General features: G+C 36.2%; 1 protein-coding gene across 2 annotated transcripts in view; it reads right to left on the bottom strand.

Moving 5' to 3' along the window:
- The window catches only part of EEA1 (early endosome antigen 1), a 122,910-nt gene that overhangs the window by 29,148 nt on the left and 74,447 nt on the right, over window positions 1–19,315 (bottom strand). For both annotated transcript variants that reach the window (XM_043446262.1, XM_043446263.1), the window contains 5 exons: window positions 15,957–16,106; window positions 14,859–14,978; window positions 5,214–5,417; window positions 2,301–2,501; window positions 1,130–1,243 (listed from right to left, as the gene is read on the bottom strand). In XM_043446262.1, the coding sequence (XP_043302197.1) occupies window positions 1,130–1,243; window positions 2,301–2,501; window positions 5,214–5,417; window positions 14,859–14,978; window positions 15,957–16,106 (789 nt within the window). The remainder of the gene's footprint in view (window positions 1–1,129; window positions 1,244–2,300; window positions 2,502–5,213; window positions 5,418–14,858; window positions 14,979–15,956; window positions 16,107–19,315) is intronic.

Genomic DNA, 19,315 nt, shown 5'->3' with positions numbered 1-19,315 from the left:
AATAAAAATTTCAACTTTTATGTGGTTATTCATATAAATACTTTTTCCATTATACTTTTTGGCACTGATTTAGTTCTTAGAAAATACTTTATAGATGTGTTTAGCAATAATGCAAAGTAAAAAGCAAGTTGTAGAACATACATAGTGAAACCATGTGTATAAAACAAAAGACCTGTATGTACACACACACATACATACACACACACACACATTTTTTCTTCAATGATTACAGAAGTCTGGAAGGAAATATACCAAACCTAAAAGCAAAATTTCCATATAAGGAGAAAAATGGATTGCAGTTAAAGGTAAATATAGAGAAAGGTTTTATTAACTTGATATATACTAGTATATTATTAATAAAACTTTTTGGATCAACAACCATATTGCTTCTCAAATAAAAAGTAAATTTTTTAAATTCCTACCTGGTCAAAGGTAAGAAAAATCTACCAACATTTTAACCTTGACCCTGAAGTAGGAAGCTTTTATTCTATCAGAAGTGTTGAAAAGAGTAACTTTGGTATTCTTTCTAGCCCCACTTTTACTCCTACCCCCAGGAAAAAAGAGGAATACATGCTGCTCTTTTCCTGCCAAGAGCTAAGTATACCTGGGTCACCGCCTGACTGTCCACTTAAAACAGGTGTGGAAGTCTGTCTGTCTTTCCCAGTCATTGCCACTTAATAGGATGAAGAAACAATTCAAAAATTAGGAGTAAATATTTCACCACACCAAGGTCTCTATTATGGGAGAACAACAGTATTAAGAAGCTCAACCACAACTGCACAAGTTGAACTTTATCAAGAACATAAATGATATACTTTTCTTTTTTCGGCTGCACCTCACAGTTTGCAGGATTATTAGTTCCCCAACCAGGGATTGAACCCGGGCCACCATAGCAAAAGCACCAAGTCTTAACCACTGACTGCCAGGAAATTCCCAAAGATTATATTTTATCTCCATCTGTCTAATTCCTGCATATTCCACTCACTGGTTCTGAATTCAAGGAGAAATTAAGGAGAATAAGCAAGTCAATCACAATATTATATCAAAGTATCATTTTCACATATTTTTCCAGTTAATCTATCTACCAAAACATTAGGTTATGATAAGAAACTGCATCAACTTCTCCTACCTGCTGTTTATCTTGTAATGCATTTTGGGCTGTGTCCAAATGATTCTGAAGATCTGCTCTTTGAGCAGTTTTTGCTGCTTCTGCTGATAGTAATAATTCAGTTTTGGCTTTAACCTGTAACAAAATTTACAACTCATTTAATTTGTATTTAGTTCTTGGTTTCCGCTTGATGAGTGTACAATACTTTTCTCATTAATTTTTAAAATTAAATCTTTCAGCAGAAAACAAAGATTTAGATATTAAAAAATAAATATGTGATAATCCCCCAAACAGGAGTGAATAGGGGAGAATCCTCTAATAATGTTTTAATAAATGATAAAAAAAAAGTCCCTATAGAACACCAAAGTACACCCTTCTCTCTTAAATTGGACATCTACATATTGAATTATCTGTAACTCATCTAATAAATTTTAAAAAGAAAGGTGTATCCTCTTTTTCCCAAATTCTAATAGTATACTTGTTATTATATTATTTCTGGTTTTAATGGAATTATTCTCCTAAAATAAAACTAAGGCTTACAAATGTTTCTAAAACTTTCTCTATTGTAGTACAGAATAAAAAAACAATAATGAGAATGGAGAAAGAAATATATCTTAATCCCCCACCCCGTGACTGACTCACTGAGCAATGCTTCCATATTAGCCTCTGAAGGAAAACATATTAAAATACATAATTGTACTATATAAAGTTATTTTTTGGCTGCACATGCAGCTTGAGGAATTTTAGTTTCCCAACTAGGGACTGAATCTGGGCTCTCAACAGTGAAAGCGCCAAGTCCTAATCACTGGACCACCAGGGAATCCCCTAAAGTTTGGGGGTTTTGTTTTTTTTTTTTTTAAATCAAACATTTAAAGTAAAATTAAAAAATCAAATTCAAAATAAACTCAAACATCTGTAACAGAAATCTAACGGTATAATAACAAACTACTTTGAACTTCAAAAACAGTAGTAAGGGCCTCATGGAAAAAGAGAAAAGTAAAAATCTCTGGTAGGGAGAAAGGCAAACAGAAAAGCTTAACAAACTGTCCACATACAACTCTAATTCCTATTTCTATTTTTCCAATTAATAATTAAGGCAGGGGATGGAGAGGAAGAGAGAAAAATAATTTAAATGTGATAGCTTAAAACTGGTGTTTTATTCATACAAGCAAGTTGCACAATGCGATATTACCTGTATATCAAGCTGGGAAACCTTCTCCTTGCTTTCATTTAACTGACTATTTAATTCACTGATGCTGGCTTCCAGGGAAAGGACACGGTCTTGTGCAGCTCTAAGATGTGCCTTCTGCTCCTGCACCTGGTCATGCAAATTCTCCTGGGCTTGTTTATGGCTTTCTGACTGATTCTTCAGCTTCTCTGTTAGCTGAGTTACCTGTCATATAAGCAGGGATCTAATTATGAAGGCCACAAATGATATAACAAGAATGAAGAAACCCATAAGAATGCTAAAATACCCTAAGATAGATTATCTCAACTTTTTTTTTCAAGAAAAATTATTCACATTTTTCCAAAAATAAGTAAATATAACCTCTGAGAATCATAACAAACAATATCAGATTCAGAATTCTTACCATTTTTAAAACCGACTCTACTGAATTATAATTTAAATATAATTTATGCAATTCAATTATACAGTTTGAGGATTAATCAATATGTACATTCATTTAACTACCACAGACAAACAAGAAAACCTTCTGATTACCCCCAAAAGCTTCTTCATGCACTCAATACCCTCCACTCATCTCGCCCCAGACAATCACTGAGCTGACTATTAAGAGTTCTTTATATATTCTGGATGTTTCTCAATTGTCAGATGTATGTCCTACATCTATTTTCTCCCATCTGTGTCTTAGCTTTTATTTTTGTAATGGTGTCTTTTGAAGAGCATCTGTTTTTAATTTAGGTGAAATCCAACTCATCTGATGTTTCTTTGGGGTACTCTGGATGGATCAGGAGTTTCTTGAATCTGTGCTTTCATATTTTTAATCAACTTTACAATTTTTCAGTCATTATTTCTATAAACATTTTTCTTTAACACAAATTATATATATATACACACACACACACACAAACATATGTATACACCATACACACACAAACATACATATATCCTAGACTACATGTTGCTATCCTAAAGGTCACTAAGGCACTCTTCATTTTTTACTCCAATTTTTTGTCTCTCTGGGCTTCATTGTGGACAGTTTCAATTACCTTGTCTTAATGGTCACTGATACTGTTTTTTCCACACAATATAGTCATTCAGTGATATTTTCATTTTAGGTATTTTTTTAACCTCTAACAGTTCTATTTTTTGTTTCCACTTCTATTTCCATTATTATAGTTTTTTCTTTAAATCCATATATTTTAAAAGCTGTGTTAAAGTACTTATATGACGACTCTATCCTCTCTTATTTCAGGTTTTATTTCCATTGAATCACTTTTCTCTTACTTATAGCTCATATGTTTTCCACTCTGTGTTATCTAGTAATTTTTTTTTTATATTTGTTATGACAAGTCTGAAATTTGTTGTCTTCTTTCAAAGAATATTGAATTTTGCTCCAGTAGGCAGTTAATATACTTGTGGTTCACCTGGATCCTTTTCAGGCTCATTCCCATGCTTATGCACACTAGCTTTTACTCTAGGGCTAATTCAGCTTTAACTCTAAGGTGTGACATTACTGGGGTTTCTGCTGAATGCCCCCAAGTGTCTGTCTTCTCTGACTGGTTAAGACCTGAATGTTTCCAAGCTCTCTGAGTTCTGATCATTTTTCAGTTGCAGCTCCTAACAACTGGTCATTGTCTGGCCTCGTGGAATCTCTCCTGAAGAGTGTAAAGGTTAGCATTCAACTAAAGGTTCAAGCAAATCCCTACCCAGATTTCTGGACCTTTTTCTCTACATTGTTCCCTCGTCTCTGACATTCTGTCTGCAAATTTGAGTTCAATCTCCCTGAATTTCAAATCTCGCATGCTTTAGTTCAGAGACCACTGTGTTTTCCTTGGATTCCCTCACCTTGCACCAGTCTGAAAAATGTCTCCAGGTCAAAAGCTGGAATGCTCAAAAGGCTCACTTTGCTTACTTCTCTTCTCTCAGGGATGAAAACCCTGTGCATTTGTTGTACAATGTCTGAAAACTAGTTTTACACAGTTTTTTCCACTTTTCCAGTTGTTTATAGTGGGAGGACTAAAGAGGTATCAGTTACTCCAACATGGCCAAAAGCAGAACTACATAAACTTACTTTTATTTATTCTTTCTTCAAAATTGTGTATGCTTTTCTGATCATTTTTGTATAATAAGCAAAGTTAATTTGTATGCAACTTTCAACCAAAAACTAGTCTAAACTGGTAACTAAGGCTAACTTTGAAATCTGTGGGGAAAAAATTGTGTCATATTCTAATACTCAAATTAGAAAACTGAAACGACTTATTCTTTAATACTTTCTCATTTAGATAATTACAATTCCCTTATTGGACAATTCTTCCCAAAAAAGTGGCTATTTGGTAAGCAACTGTTCTTTACAGTCTGAAAATGTATTAAGCTAAATTTTATAAGCTTCATTTAAACTAACATACAAATGTTAGAATAAGGCAACTAGTTATCAAAATCATTAACAGCCATGTATTCCAAAAACATACATCATTAAAATATAGGTAACCACTAAGCCTAGATATTAACCAATACACAGTAACAACCAACACTTGACTAGTAGTTCAGTTTATATTTTGTTACTCACTTTTTTCCAAAACATCACAAAATGCCATGAGATAAGAATGTATCATTAGTAACTTTTCAATATGAGTTAACTATACTTTTCAAATGAGCCAACAAAGTGAAATGATTTGCTCATGGTCACACAGGTAATAAATCACATCCTGGGACATGAACTCAGAATTCTTTCATCAAATCATGTTAATTTACTTTCACTACAGTAGCAACCCACCTCTGAGGTAAATGAATTATCTGTCAGAAACACAAAATAAATTTAAAAGTACTAAAAATAACAGAAGAATTATTTAGATAAACCACTTAGTAAGATTTAGAGAGATAAAAGTAAATTTTAGAAACAGAATACACTTGCAAGCTTACTTGTTCTTGCAATGTATGGTTTTTTTCTTGTAATTGGTTAAGAACAGCAGTCTCTCCCTCACCAGCCTGAATTTTTGCATAAAGATCTTCTCTCTCCTTTTCTAGTAAAGAAATATTTTCTTTGCTCTTCTGTAATAAGGCTTCAAGGTTCTGGATCTTTTGGTCCTTATCACCAATTTGACGTAGTACTTGCTCCAAATCATTCTGTAAAGAATCAAAAACTACTGCCTTAAGGATAGAGAACTTAAAAGTTATTCCTCAAACAAAATGACTGATAATAAATTTTAAGACTCAAACTCTTAGTGTTAGTTTTTTTTTTTTTTTTTTTACTAATCTACGTTTTAACATGGCAAACTTAAATAACTAGAACTACATATTTAACAATAAAACCTACATTACTGATAATAAACTAGAATTTAATAACCAATAAAAACCTTCAAATAACCACATTCTTACTCTAACACTCTGGCTTCACCGTCTACTACAATTCTTGTTTAATCCGTTTTGGGACACATGGGACTCCTCATTATTCCTAATCACACGAGGCACACTTTCACCTTGGAACCTTTGCACTAATCATCTCTTCTACCCGGCACACTTCCCCAAAAGTCAAATGGCTCATTCCCTCTTCTTCAAATGTTTGCTCAAATGCCACCTTCTCAATCATACCTACCATGATCGTTACATTTTAAATTGCAGCCTTTCTCAGTACTCCCTCTAGTAAATAGTTTTTCTTTCCATAGCACTTATCTTCTAACACACTAAATAATTCGCTTATTTTTCATGTTTATCTGCCTCTCACTACCTTGTCATAAGAATGTAGGCTCCAAGAAGGTGAAGATTTTTGTCTGTTTTATTCATCAATGTATCCAAGACACACATATTCTAAGATACTGAGTGAACAGAAAAATAGGTGATTGAATTCTAATGCATATACACTCATGAAGGCTCATTTCAACACCCCAATTGGACTCTTCTATAGCTACATCAAGGGATCCCTTTTTTTCACTTTACCAAGGGCTTCCATGTTGTACCTGCAGTAGCCCACCACACCCAGAACAACACTCATTCATGTTGAGAGCTATCTGAGTCACAGTCTTTGCCTCTGCCTTAATCATTCTGAGAGAGCCAGAGAGCCTCTACTCAGAAAAGGCCCTAGTGAGCCCTTCCGCAAGCTTCACAGCAGCCCACACTATCTTGCTGAGACAGAGCCAGCAGCCAGCTGGTACCCTCAACAATGTGCGCCAACATTAAAACAGGTGAGGTCAGTCACTTTCAAACATGCTTCTCATCCTCGAAGTTTCAATCACGAAACAATGAAAAGCAACCTCACCTCTCTGCTCTCATCCTCTGTTCCTGCCACTAAGACCCCTCTCCGCACAATCCACTAATCTTCTGGAACCACAGCTCCAGGCCTGAGCTTTTTCTAGAACTATCACTCTATTTCCAAAATGAAATTTGTTTCTCCCTGTACAGGGGCCAATTCCCTGTCAGCCCTCTCTGATATGTAAGCACTGTTCTGTTGGGCAAGCAAAAGAGGTTGACTTTTTCTAGATTTTTTCTCACTGCCATTAATCTCTCCCTCAAATAAAAGTTTTAAGCTGCTCCGGGAATTATGTATTCATTTCCTACATCTTATGCTGTGTTGCCATCATCTATGAATCCCTACCTCATTCACTGAAGACTTGAGACCTGATTTAGTCTTTCTCTCAATCTCAGTTTCTGCCAATTTCCTGGGAAGTACAAAATACATAAAGAATTAAGAATACAGCCTCAGCATTCATAGCATCTTAATTCCTGGACCTCTACTCATCCTACTTAATCACCCACATGCAGGATCTTCTAATAACCTGAACTTATTTTGGATAAAAATATGTCAACTCTCCTACTCTGTGAACACAACTTCCTATCTGTCTTCCAATTTCATGACCTCATTTTTGCTCTTCAAGGAGACATTCACCTCAATTTTCTTCTAGCTTATTTAGTATATACCCAACTTTTCTTCCTGAACCTCACATATGGATACGAACTACCTTAACTATTCTTTCATCTACATTCTCCATTTCCTTTTACCCACAAATTTCCAAAACAGCCACCCAAAAAAACCCCAATCCTAAAATCAATGTTGCAATCTGCTTTCTTCAAGCCTACATTTCTAAGTAGTATTAGAGCAAAATCACAAACCTACATAGATTGACGCCACCACAGATTTCTAGACTCCAACCTCTATTACATATTCAGAATAATTTTTTCACTCCTGTCACTGAGTGGAATTCTCGTCCTCATATATACCCCTGAACATCAGCTTAAAAGCTTAATCTCTAATAATCTCAGCCTACCTGAAATTAAACCATTACCATTCCAACTGTATCCAAGGAGGGGAGGGGTTATCTTCAGGAATGCTCTACCATGATTTTTCTTCATCTTACCTATGAAATTTCATATATAATGTAATGTAATAATATATAATGACAAAACGTGGTCCACTGGAGGGGGAATGGCAAACCACTCCAGTATTCTTGCCATGATCACCCCATGAATTGTATAAAAAAGCAAAAACATATGACACCAAAACCTGGGTCCCCCTGGTCAGAATCTGTCCATATGCTACTGGGGAAGAGCAGAAGACAACTACTAATAGCTCCAGGAAAAATTGAAGCAGCTGGGCCAAAGCAGAAATGATGCTCAGTTGTGGAGGTGTCTGGTGATGAAAGTAAAATGTGATGTTGTAAAGAACAGTATCGCATAGGAACCTAGAATGTTAGGTCCACGAATCAAGGTAAATTGGACGTGGACAAGGAGATGGGGAGATGGCAATAGAGTAAACATCAACATCTTAGGAATAAGTGAATTAAATGGATGGAAATGGGCAAATTTAATTCAGATGACCATTATTATCTACTGCTGTGGGCAAGAATCCCAAAGAAGAAATGGGGTAGCCCTCATAATCAACAAAAGAGTCTGAAATGCAGTACTTGGGTGCAAACTCAAAAATGATAGAATGATCTCAGCTCATTTCCAAGACAAGTAATTCAACATCACAGTAATCCAAGTCTATGCCCCAACCACTGATGCCAAAGAAGCTGATCAGGTCTATGAAGACCTATAAGACATCCTAGAACTACCAGCAAAAGATGATGTCCTATTCATCAATAGGGGATTGGAAAGCTAAAGCAGAAGTCAAGAGATACCTGGCGTAACATGCGAGTTTGGCTTGGAGTACAAAATGAAGCAGGGCACAGGCTAACAGAATCCTGCCAGAGAACACACTGGGGAGAGCAAACACCCTTTTCAACAACACGAGAGATGAGTCTACGCATGGACATCACCAGATGGTCAATACCAAAATCAGACTGATTACATTCTTTGCAGCTGAAGATGAAGAAGCTCTATACAGTCAGAAAAACAAGACCTGGGGCTGACTGTGGCTCAGATCATGAACTTCTTCTAGCAAAATTCAGTCTTAAACTAAAGAAAGCAGAGAAAACTACTAGGCACTAGGCCAGTCAGGGAAATCATCCCAAAGAAAAAGAAATGCAAGAAGTAAAGCGGTAGTCTGAGGAAGCTTTACAAATAGCTGAGGAAAGAAGAGAAGTGGAAAGCAAGTGAGAAAGGGAAAGGTATATCCAAATGAATCCAGAGTTCCAGAGAAAAGCAAGGAGATAAGGTGCCCTTCTTCAGTAAACAGTGCAAAGAAATAGAGGAAAACAACAGAAAGCGGAAGATTACAGATCTCTTCAAGAAAATTGGCGATATCAAAGGAACATTGCATGCAAAGATGGGCTCAATAAAGGACAGAAATGGTAAAGATCTAATAGAAGCAAAAGAGATCAAGAGGAGATGGCAACAATACACAGAACTATACAAAGAAGATTTTAATGATCTGGATAATCAAGATGGTGTAGGAACTCACCTAGAGCCTGGAGTGTGAAGTCAAATGGGCCTTGGAAAGCACTGCTGCCAATAAAGCTAGTGGAGGTGATGGAGTTCTAACAGGGCTATTTAAAATCCTAAAAGATGGTGGTATTAAAGTGCTGCACTCAATATGTCAGCAAATTTGGAAAACCCAGCAGTGGCCATAGGAATGGAAAAGGTCAATCTTCATCCTGATTCTCAAGGAGGACAGTACCAAAAATGTTAGGGCTAACCCTAACCCTAACCAAAAATGTTCAAACTACCAGACAATTGTGCTCACTTCCCATGCTAGTAAAATTATGCTCAAAATCCTTCGAGCTAGGCTTCAGCAATATGTAAACCAAGAACTTCCAGATGTCGATGCTGGGTTCAGAAATGGCAGAGGAACCAGAGATCAAATTGCCAACATTCGCTGGATCATAGAAAAAGCAAAGGAATTCCAGAAAAAAACCATCTACTTCTGTTTCATTGGCTATGCTATAAAGCCTGTGACTGTGTGGATAATAACAAACTGTGGAAAACTCTTAAAGAGATGGGAATACCAGACCATCTTGCCTGTCTTCTGAGAAACCTGTATGTGGGTCAAGAAACAAAAGAGGAGAAGGTGGAAGCAGTGACAGATTTCCTCTTGATGGGCTCTAAAATTACTGTGGAGGTTGACGGCAGCCACGAAATTAGAAGACAACTGCTTCTTGGAAGGAAAGCTATGACAAACCTAGACAATATATTAAAAAGCAAAGACATTAGTTTGCCAACAAAAATCTGTATAGTCAGAGCTACAGTCTTTCCAGTAGTCATGTATGGATGTGAAAGACCATAAAGAAGACAGAGCACCAAAGAATTGATGTTTCAAACTACGGTGCTGGAGAACACTTGAGAGGCCCTTGGACACCAAGGAGATCAAACCAGCCAATCCTAAAGGAAATCAACCCTGACTACTATTTGGAAAGGCTGATGCTGATGCTCCAGTACTTTGGCCACCTGATGTGAACAGCCAACTCACTGGAAAAGACCCTACTGCTGGGAAAGATTGAAGGCAGAAGAGGGCAACAGAGGGTGGTTGGACAGCATCACCGATTCAATGGACATGAACTTGGGCAAATTCTGGGAGATGACGAGGGACAGGGAGTCCTGGCGTGAAGTCCAATGGGTCGCAAAGAGTCGCAATGGGTCGCAGACACAACTTGGCGACTGAACAACAACATAAATAAAACAGATAACCAACAAGAACCTACTTATAGCACAGGCAACTATACTCAACATTTTATAATAATCTATAAAGGAAAAGACCCTGATAAACCATATGTGTACATATATATAAACTCTATGTATAATCTATTATATGTTATAGATTTTATATATATGTATCTGTGTGTATATATATATAGTGAGAGGGAGAGAGGAGAGGACTGAATCACTTTGCTGTACATGTGAAACTAACACTAAGTCAATTATACTCAATAAATAAATGAATAAAACATACACACACACACACGGGCTTCCCAGATAGCTCAGAAGGTAAAGAATCCACCTGCAATGCAGGAGACCCCAGTTCCATTCCTGGGTTGGGAAGATACCCTGGAGGGCATGGCAATCCACTCCAGTATTCTTGCCTGGAGACTCCCCATGGACAGAGGAGCCTGGAGGACTACAGTCCATGGGGTTGCAAAGAGTGGGACATGACTGAGCGACCAAGCACAGCGCGCGCGCACACACACACACACCCCTTTCCTCAGTTACCCTTCAGAGGCTAAGCGTGAATTCACCACCGCCCAGTGTTACCAGTGACATCACAGTTGATGAACACCTCATTCCTCGGTCACCCCCCACTCTCCACTATCCTCAATTATCCTCACTCTACTAGTCCCTTTGTCCTAGACTGGAAACATATTCAAGTATCTCTGGTTTTCTAGGAAGAAACACTTCCTAGATGAAGTTCCACTCCAGTTTCTGCCCAGTCTTTACATAATTCACATTTAAATTTCAAAAGTAATGCATACTTACTTTCTCAACTCTCTCATTTCTTATTTACTAGTCAAAAACCAGACACTCAGATCTATCACTTTACTGAAATGATGTTTAACAATGTCACTGATTCTTCAGTGCTTAATCTGGTGCTATCTTTCATTTATCACACTGGGGGTCCTCACCACATCCTCACAGCTGCTGATTACTCCCAAGCTGACTCTCCCTAGTCCTTTGGCTTTCACTCTGCAAGTTCTCCTTAATTACTCTGATCATTCCCTTTCTTTGGGCTGTTCTTCTACTCACCCAACCCTTAAATGTCTTGTGTTACTACTCGTCTATTTTGCTCATTATACTCTCTCCCTGGTTGACCACTTCTAATAATTTCATTTACCCCATAAATACTGTCTCTCACAGCTAATAAATAACATGGTCCCTTCCAACAGGCTTTAAATTAATACATCCCATAGGTGCCTCAAGACATGTCCAGAACTGAACTCATCACACTGACCATCTTTCTCATGTTAATTAACACAGTGGACAATACCTCCATTTATCATACAGCCAGAGTTATCAGTCTGAAAGTCATTCCCTTTCTGTCATTTCCTACAACGATGAAGTCAATAAGTCCTATTTATTTTACCTCCAAAGTATTATTCATATTTGTCCCTATGGTAATTTTTAGCAATTGCTTCAACTAAGACCATCATTTTTCATCTAATCTACTACATATATTAAGTCCTTTAACTGATCTCCTGTTTCAGACTATTCTCTCTGAAATCCATGTTTCACAAAAGCATGAGAATAATCTATTTAAAAATCACATCTGGCTATGGCACATCTATCTTAAGACCTTCAATACCTTTCTGTCTTCAAGGATAGACAGAAAGGCCTTTCATAAACTTATTAACATCTAATGCTCTGGCCTCTTCTCCAACTCATTTTTAAATTGCACCTTTGTTGTTGTTGTTAAGTCACTAAGTTGTGTCTCTTTTGCAACCCCATGAACTATAGCCCTTTAGGCTCCTTCTGTCCATGGGATTTCCCAGGCAAGAATACTGGAGTGGGTTGCCATGCCCTCTTTCAGGGGATCTTCCCAACCTAGTGATCAAATCCGTGTCTTCTGCATTAGCAGATGAGTTCATTACCCCAAATTACATTTTAGGCTCCAGCAAACCTAACAGTTTAGTTCATACTAGCTTCAGTATTCTTTTCCTTATAACTTCTACCAGGAATATGCTGTAGTTGCTGTTTAATCGCTAAGTTGTGTCTGACTCTTTGCAACCCCATGTACTTGTAGCCCACTAGGCTCCTCTATCCATGGGATTTCCCAGGCAAGAACATTGGAGTGGGTTGCTATTTCCTTCTCTAGGGGATCTTCCTGACCCAGGGATTGAACATGGGTCTCCTACATTGCAGGCAGACTCTCTACCATCTGAGCTACTCATTATCACCATCTTTGTAACCTAGAAACATTTACACAAACTTTGCAACAGATTGCTCTTATAAGGAAATTTTCAGTAACTGCTCTTTTCCAGATCTGAGTTAGATAACTGTCCTGTCTATGCTATCATAATAATTTATACACATATATACACCTAGAACTATACTTATCACATCTCTTTGTTTTTAGGACTTTTCATGAGAACTCTGCCTGTTCTCTTTAGCATCCTTCTCTTATTCCTCTCCAGGGATTTAGAATATAACTAACTGGAAAGTTTGGAATAAGGAACTAAGAATGTTTAATTCAGCCCCTCCCAGCTTTGTCTGTGACTGGATGAAAAAATTTAATTCTGAGGCACATTATTATAAAGTCCACGTGGCTGCAGACCTATGCCGAATTCTCTATCTCAGCTTTACGACACTCTCTCTCTGCTACTCTTTATAATAAAACTTCTAGAGTTATCTATATTCATTATATCAAATTTCTCTCTTCCCATTTTCTTTGGAACTCCCTCTAACAGGCTTTCGACCTTCCTTCTCTTTACAAATTCCTCTTTATCAGTGTCACCAATGACCTCATGTTGCCAAATCCAAAGGATTCCCAGTCTTCATCTTGTTTGACCTCCCTCCTGCCAACCAGCCAAGCCAAAATCCCTAGAATCATCTTTGGTTTCTCTGTTGGTGCCCCATATCAATCTATCAGTAAATCTGTCAGCCTTACCTTTAAAAGTTTATCTAGAATCTGACTAATTTTCGCTACTTACACTATTTACACTCTGTTCCAAGCCACACCATTTCTTAATTTTTAAAGTAGTCTCTTAGCTCATTTATTTGTTCCACTGATGTGTCCCTATGGTCTACTCTCAATACAACAGAGTAATCCTGTGAAATTATAAGTACCATCATGCTATCCCACTGCTCAGAACCCTCCAATGATTTCTCATCTCACTCATAATAAAATCCTTAAAATTACTAATGAAGCTCGACATGTTCTGATCCTTTGTGATCTCTACGACTGTGCCCCTTTATCTCTCTCATCACTCTAGCCATTGGCTTCTTGATGTTCCTAAGTACTCCTCCTGCCTCAGGGTCTTTTAAAGTATTGATGCTCTTCTCTCAGATATCCATATGGCTCACACCCTCTCTTCCTTTAGATCTTTTATCTTTCAGAGAGGTCTTCCCTGGCAACCCTATACAACAGTGCAGTCCACCTCCAGCTCTCCAGATATTTCCCACTCCCCATCCCTTTTTCCCATACCACTTACCCTTATCTCCATACCACTTACCACATCTAACATACTATATATTTTGCCTATTTACCTTGGCTACTGTTTGTCTTCCTCACTAAGCTCTACGAGAACAGACATTTTTGTCTGTTTTCTCTGCCACCATATGCACAAAATCACTTCCATGGCTAAGAGGAGACTTTAATATATATTTGTTGACTGACTGAATGAAAGAACAAATAAACGAATTTAATATTTGGATCTCTATTCACCTGACTCCTTGCTACTATCCAAAGACAGACAAGAAAGACAGGCGTATTACTTCCTGCCTCCTTTCAACTCCAGCATTAGCTTGCGTATCACTAGATTGCCATTTCCCAGAAAGCAGGCACTATGTCTGACTCTGCACTCTAATTTCAGTGCTTACTACAGTGCCTGACACAGTGTTCCATAATATTCAAGGAATTAATGAAGACTACAGAATAGATCAATGTCAAATTCAAATTCACTTCAAACATCTGGGTACCACCTTCCTCTCCCCATATCAAAACAGAAATTTAACTTTTTAATTTTTTGAGCTATACTATAGAATCTGTACAAATTTAACTCAATCACTTACATTCCTATAACTACAATTCTAATGTTCATATGACAGTGCTGAGACAGGGAAAGACATGGCCAATAAATAGTAAGTTCCATCACAGGAAATACAGAATGTTATATTTTACTGAGTTAACTAAACTAAGAAATGTATTTGTCATTTTTAAATTTTTCAGAAGTCATTTTTAATAAATAATGTGTTATGTATAAATAGCAATCTAAACAATATCTTAAATATAGTATCAATTTCTTTTTAAAAAGAAATTTAATAAATTTTAATTTTTATATAAATTTTAGTGATATATTTATAGTAACATTTTTATATTTATAAAATTTTTTCAACACAGCAATCAAAGGAAAAGAATTTTCCAATTATCCAGATACTAAAAATCATCTGCTTTGCATTATCAAGTGCTTTGCATTATCCAACTTCACAACAAAAGAATAATGATGGTTCATCTTTGTTTAAAAGGCTAACACTTCAAATGCTGTTTACCTGAGCTTCTCGAAGTTTTGCCGTAGTGTTTTGTTGCAGAGCTTGTTGTTCTTGATGCTGTTGCTTTGTTTTATCCAACTGATGCTGCAATTCTGTGGAACTGGTTACTTTTTCCTTCAACTTAAAAAAAAAATGTAGACTGTCAGTTAACAATTTAAGGGCAGAATGCTATCATATAAACATCTGGTATTATTTCAAATCTCACAATTCTCAAGTCTGAATAGAAAATTAAATTATAACTTTAAAAGCAATATCTCATTACTTACAGAATTTTAACCTCAAAATTTAAGAAATTATTCCTTAAGAATAGATTCTCATCCTGAAAAGAATAAAATTCCTTCTCCAGGTTGGCATTTAGTTTATTGTTGTTTTCATACGCTAATATGATCAAGGAATTATATACAAATTTTTGTAACAATAATCTAAATAACAGTATCAGTATGTTTTACTTTTTTTCATAATCATAATTGTTACTTATTAGGAAACAACAGCAAAATCTACACATTAATATCTGGATCTAGGAGAAAATCTTTTGCTGCAGCTATAGATTTTAACTCTCAGTGTTTGTTCAATTCTAATAAAAGACACAGTTTAATGAACTTTTACTTGAACCAAATAATAGTTAACCATTTTTGGCAACCACAGATTAAAATTAGGATAGCATTCAATCGTATGCTTAATTTTTAAAAGAGAAAATCCTTAAGTGCAAACCCAGTTTATATGCACCAATTGTGTGTCAATAAAGCTATGAGCAGCTGTTCATTTTTCAGTTTCATTAGGAAACAGTCCTTCCTGGGTAGAAAGACTCCTCTTGAGCAGCCTGACAGGTTTACCCCAAGGATTTAACCTGCCTGAAGCTGAAGAGTAGCCTTCTTTGTACAATTCTGTTGAGAACTTTAGGGAATACAATCACAACAAAAATGACTTAATGTAGTTAATAACAGGATGTTTTTACTGGAGATGTTTTAATTTTATCCAACTTAAAAAAAATTCAATTAAAGCTCATGACCATAAAAAGATTAAACACAACAACATTTAAGATGCCTCAAATCTATCAATAGAGGTACTAACATAAACTCATCTGAAATGTGACTTTACCTCTTCTTCTAAACGAGAAAGTTTGAGTTGTAGATCAGCCACTTGTTGTTCTTTATCCATCAACTTTTCACTTGAAAGCTGTCTCTGTTCCTTCAGTCTACCATGAGCTTCTCCTAGTTGGCGCTCTGTCTCTAGAAGTTTGCTATGTAACTTCAGAAAAGGAAAAAAAGTACATATATATGTATAAACATGTTGATCATCATTACTACTACCACCTACTTTCCAAACAATGTTTTATTTTTCATCAATAGAAATAGATTAATTTTCATGGTACTTCAGAGGAACCTAAGATCCAATTGAATTTTAATCACATAAACTATGACTCACATAAAACTAATCATATCACAGGTTTCAGGTTTTTTACACTTTTAAAAACCATACACACACACACAGCGAGCCTGAGGCTCTTATTTAAAGATAACTGTTGCAATCACTTGAGGAGCTTAAAACAAAACTTAAAAGACACTTAAGACACACTCAGACCTATTCCACTAGTTGTTTTTTTTCTCCCACTAGTTTTTTAAAAATCCAAAATGATTCTTCTTGTTTTTCCATAGTCATGAACCACCACAATCGACTTCTTACATTTAGGTACTGAATAGAGCACAAGGTATTCTCAAGTCCTCAAACTGGTACACAATCTCTAAAATAGAGGAATGAATATTTATTAAAATATTAGGTGATTTCATTAACTTTAAAATTGCCACCTAGCTAAAACTAAAGAAGAAACTTGTCTGGGGGCTAAGAGCTGTCACTTTCTGGAATTCCTTATTTTCTCTAATTTTACCAGAAAGAACAGCTGGTTTCTCTTGTGGGATTGGCTGGGTGGGCGGCGGGGGGGGGGGGGGCGGTAGATCCAGTTTAAAAAAAAAATTTTTATTAATTTTAGAAGAATTACTGCACAAGTGCTAGGAGTGCAGAACAAAAAAGAGGAGCAGGAAGATAAGGAAGCAAGACATTTGGCAAGGTTTACACCGTCAGAGTGCACCCCGATTTCACAACACATCAAGTCAAATTTCAGCAGGTGCCTCGGCAACGCTGAAGATTAATAACAAGCATCCTATACAGCTGTTTTCAATCAAACCTATTCATGTCATATCTGAAAATATTACGGATTTATAGCCTTTATGTCATATATACATTGATATGCTTTATACTTTCATATTTCTCCATAAAAAATTCACAGCTGCCAAAGAAAAAATAAAGTTCTATCAGAAAAGTGGACACCCTCTATTTTCCTATGCTATGAAACAACATGTGACTGTCAAAATATATTCTTTACTCAAAGAAAACTAAAGTTTCAGGTCCACCCAGGGACGCAAAAAAAAAAGAAAACTGAAGTGAATTTCTAAAGTAAAACATACATTCCATTCCTGTTTTAGTTATAAAACAGGAATCAGTAACAGTTAGTCATTTATTACATTCTTATCCTTCGGCTGACATTTTCTTCTTCCCCTGCCTCTTCTTAAAATGCAGTGAATTAGCACTGTAATAACTACCCAAACCCTCTCCTCCTCAAAAGTAGGTCCAATCCCCATGTGTGATCTCTTAGAAGCACTACATCCACCCCTCATGGAGTTCCTAACTTGCTGGATAAGAATCTTCCAATGTCATTATTAACACAGAGATAATGAGACTTGTCCCCTAAAATTTAGCTTTGGTACATTTGAGCTGAAGCCCAGAAATCTATGTTTCCTAACAACAGAATTAGAGAATACTGAGCTTCAGGAAAGTTTAGGAATCATTTGCCAAAAAGCAACACTTTAAAAAGCAGCAGTTTTCAATCTCAACTACACAGTACAATAACAGAGAAAACCAATACCCGGGCCTATGCCAGAGATTATCACTTAACTGAGCCAAGGGTGAGGCTTTGATAGAGATAATTTCTTAAATTTCCCCAGGTGATTCTGATTGCAGACAGAGTGAACCACCAAATTAAAAGTAACTATTGCTCTGAAGTGAAGATTTACTAAAGCAGTAAATAAAAGAGATACTGTATATTATAATTAACTGCCATTCACTGCTTTACAATTTCTGATAAATCCCTGATTTTTAATAAAGAAATGAGTTGCAAATCAAAGCTGAACAAGAGTGGAAGCAGGCCAAAATCCCTTAACCAATAATGCCTATATCATTTTAGAGTAAATGTGTTACAGAAAAGAATAAGTTTAGAGTAAAAATAATACATGTTGGAATCATTAATAGAATTGTCTAGCCTAAAGTTACATTTTGAGATATACATATATATGTGTATGTTCAGTTTTGTAAACTCACATACTTTATTCATTATGTCTGTAATGTTTGTCAAGTGCCAGGCCTTATTTTAAAAGGTTCACAAATATTAACTAACTTAATCCTTATAATAATCCTGTGAAGACAATTCTATTCTTATCCTTATTTGACAGATGAGCAAACTAAGGTACAAATAAATAACTTGCCCCAGCTCACACAGTTTGTAGACCACAGAACTGGAACTCAGAGAGACGGTTCTTAAATCCACACTCACAAACCACTATGCTATTTGAGATGGCATATTAGATAATTTTTCAAGGTTAAGTTGAATATATGGGTGGGGAAGTGGGAGATACAAACTACTGGGTGTTACACAGGCTTATGGTATTTCGCAGTAACTGTAAATGAAAAGTAACCTTTAAAAATTATAAAAAAAAAAAAACAAAAATAAAATAAAAATTATATAAAATTTTTTTTTAATTAAAAAGAGTAAACTCGTTATATCCAATCTTTTGATTATGTAACATTATCTGCACTATTGGCTATTTTAAAAGTGCTCAAGATACAAATACGAAGAATATGGGGTTCTTTTTTTTAAGTCCTTTGTTGACAACTGCCTGCTATCTATTTTTGTTAGCACTGAAAGGGGAGCTGAGGATGCAGCAAAGAGCAACACAGAGCCAGTTCATCCCTACCCTCTTTTAAGGACAGTGAAAGAAGGCTTAAAGTAAGGTTCATTTCCATTCTTCCAACAAATATTTACTAAAAACTCTAGGTATAGAGACAGATGGAGTACAGGATAAAACAAATTTCTCAAATTAAGGTGCTTACTGTACAAAGGGAATGGTATATGATACGCAAGTAAACAAAGAACTATACAATAAAAAAAACTATACAATAAAAAATATTAAGAAGCAGCTTGCTGAAATAAAGAAGGGTCCAGAATAAATGGAAAACAATCTATTTAAATAGAGAGGTCCTGCATGCATGCATGCTCAGTTGTGTCCTACTCCTTCGTGACCCCATGGACTGTAGTCCAACAGGCTCCTCTCTCTACAGGATTTCCCAGGCAAGAATACTGGCGTGGGTTGCCATTTCCTTCTCAATGGGACCTTCCCAATCCAAGG

Source organism: Cervus canadensis, chromosome 25 (genome assembly GCF_019320065.1).
Source record: "Cervus canadensis isolate Bull #8, Minnesota chromosome 25, ASM1932006v1, whole genome shotgun sequence".
NCBI classification, from domain to species: Eukaryota; Metazoa; Chordata; class Mammalia; order Artiodactyla; family Cervidae; genus Cervus; species Cervus canadensis.
This window is presented reverse-complemented; position numbering and strand designations above follow the sequence as displayed.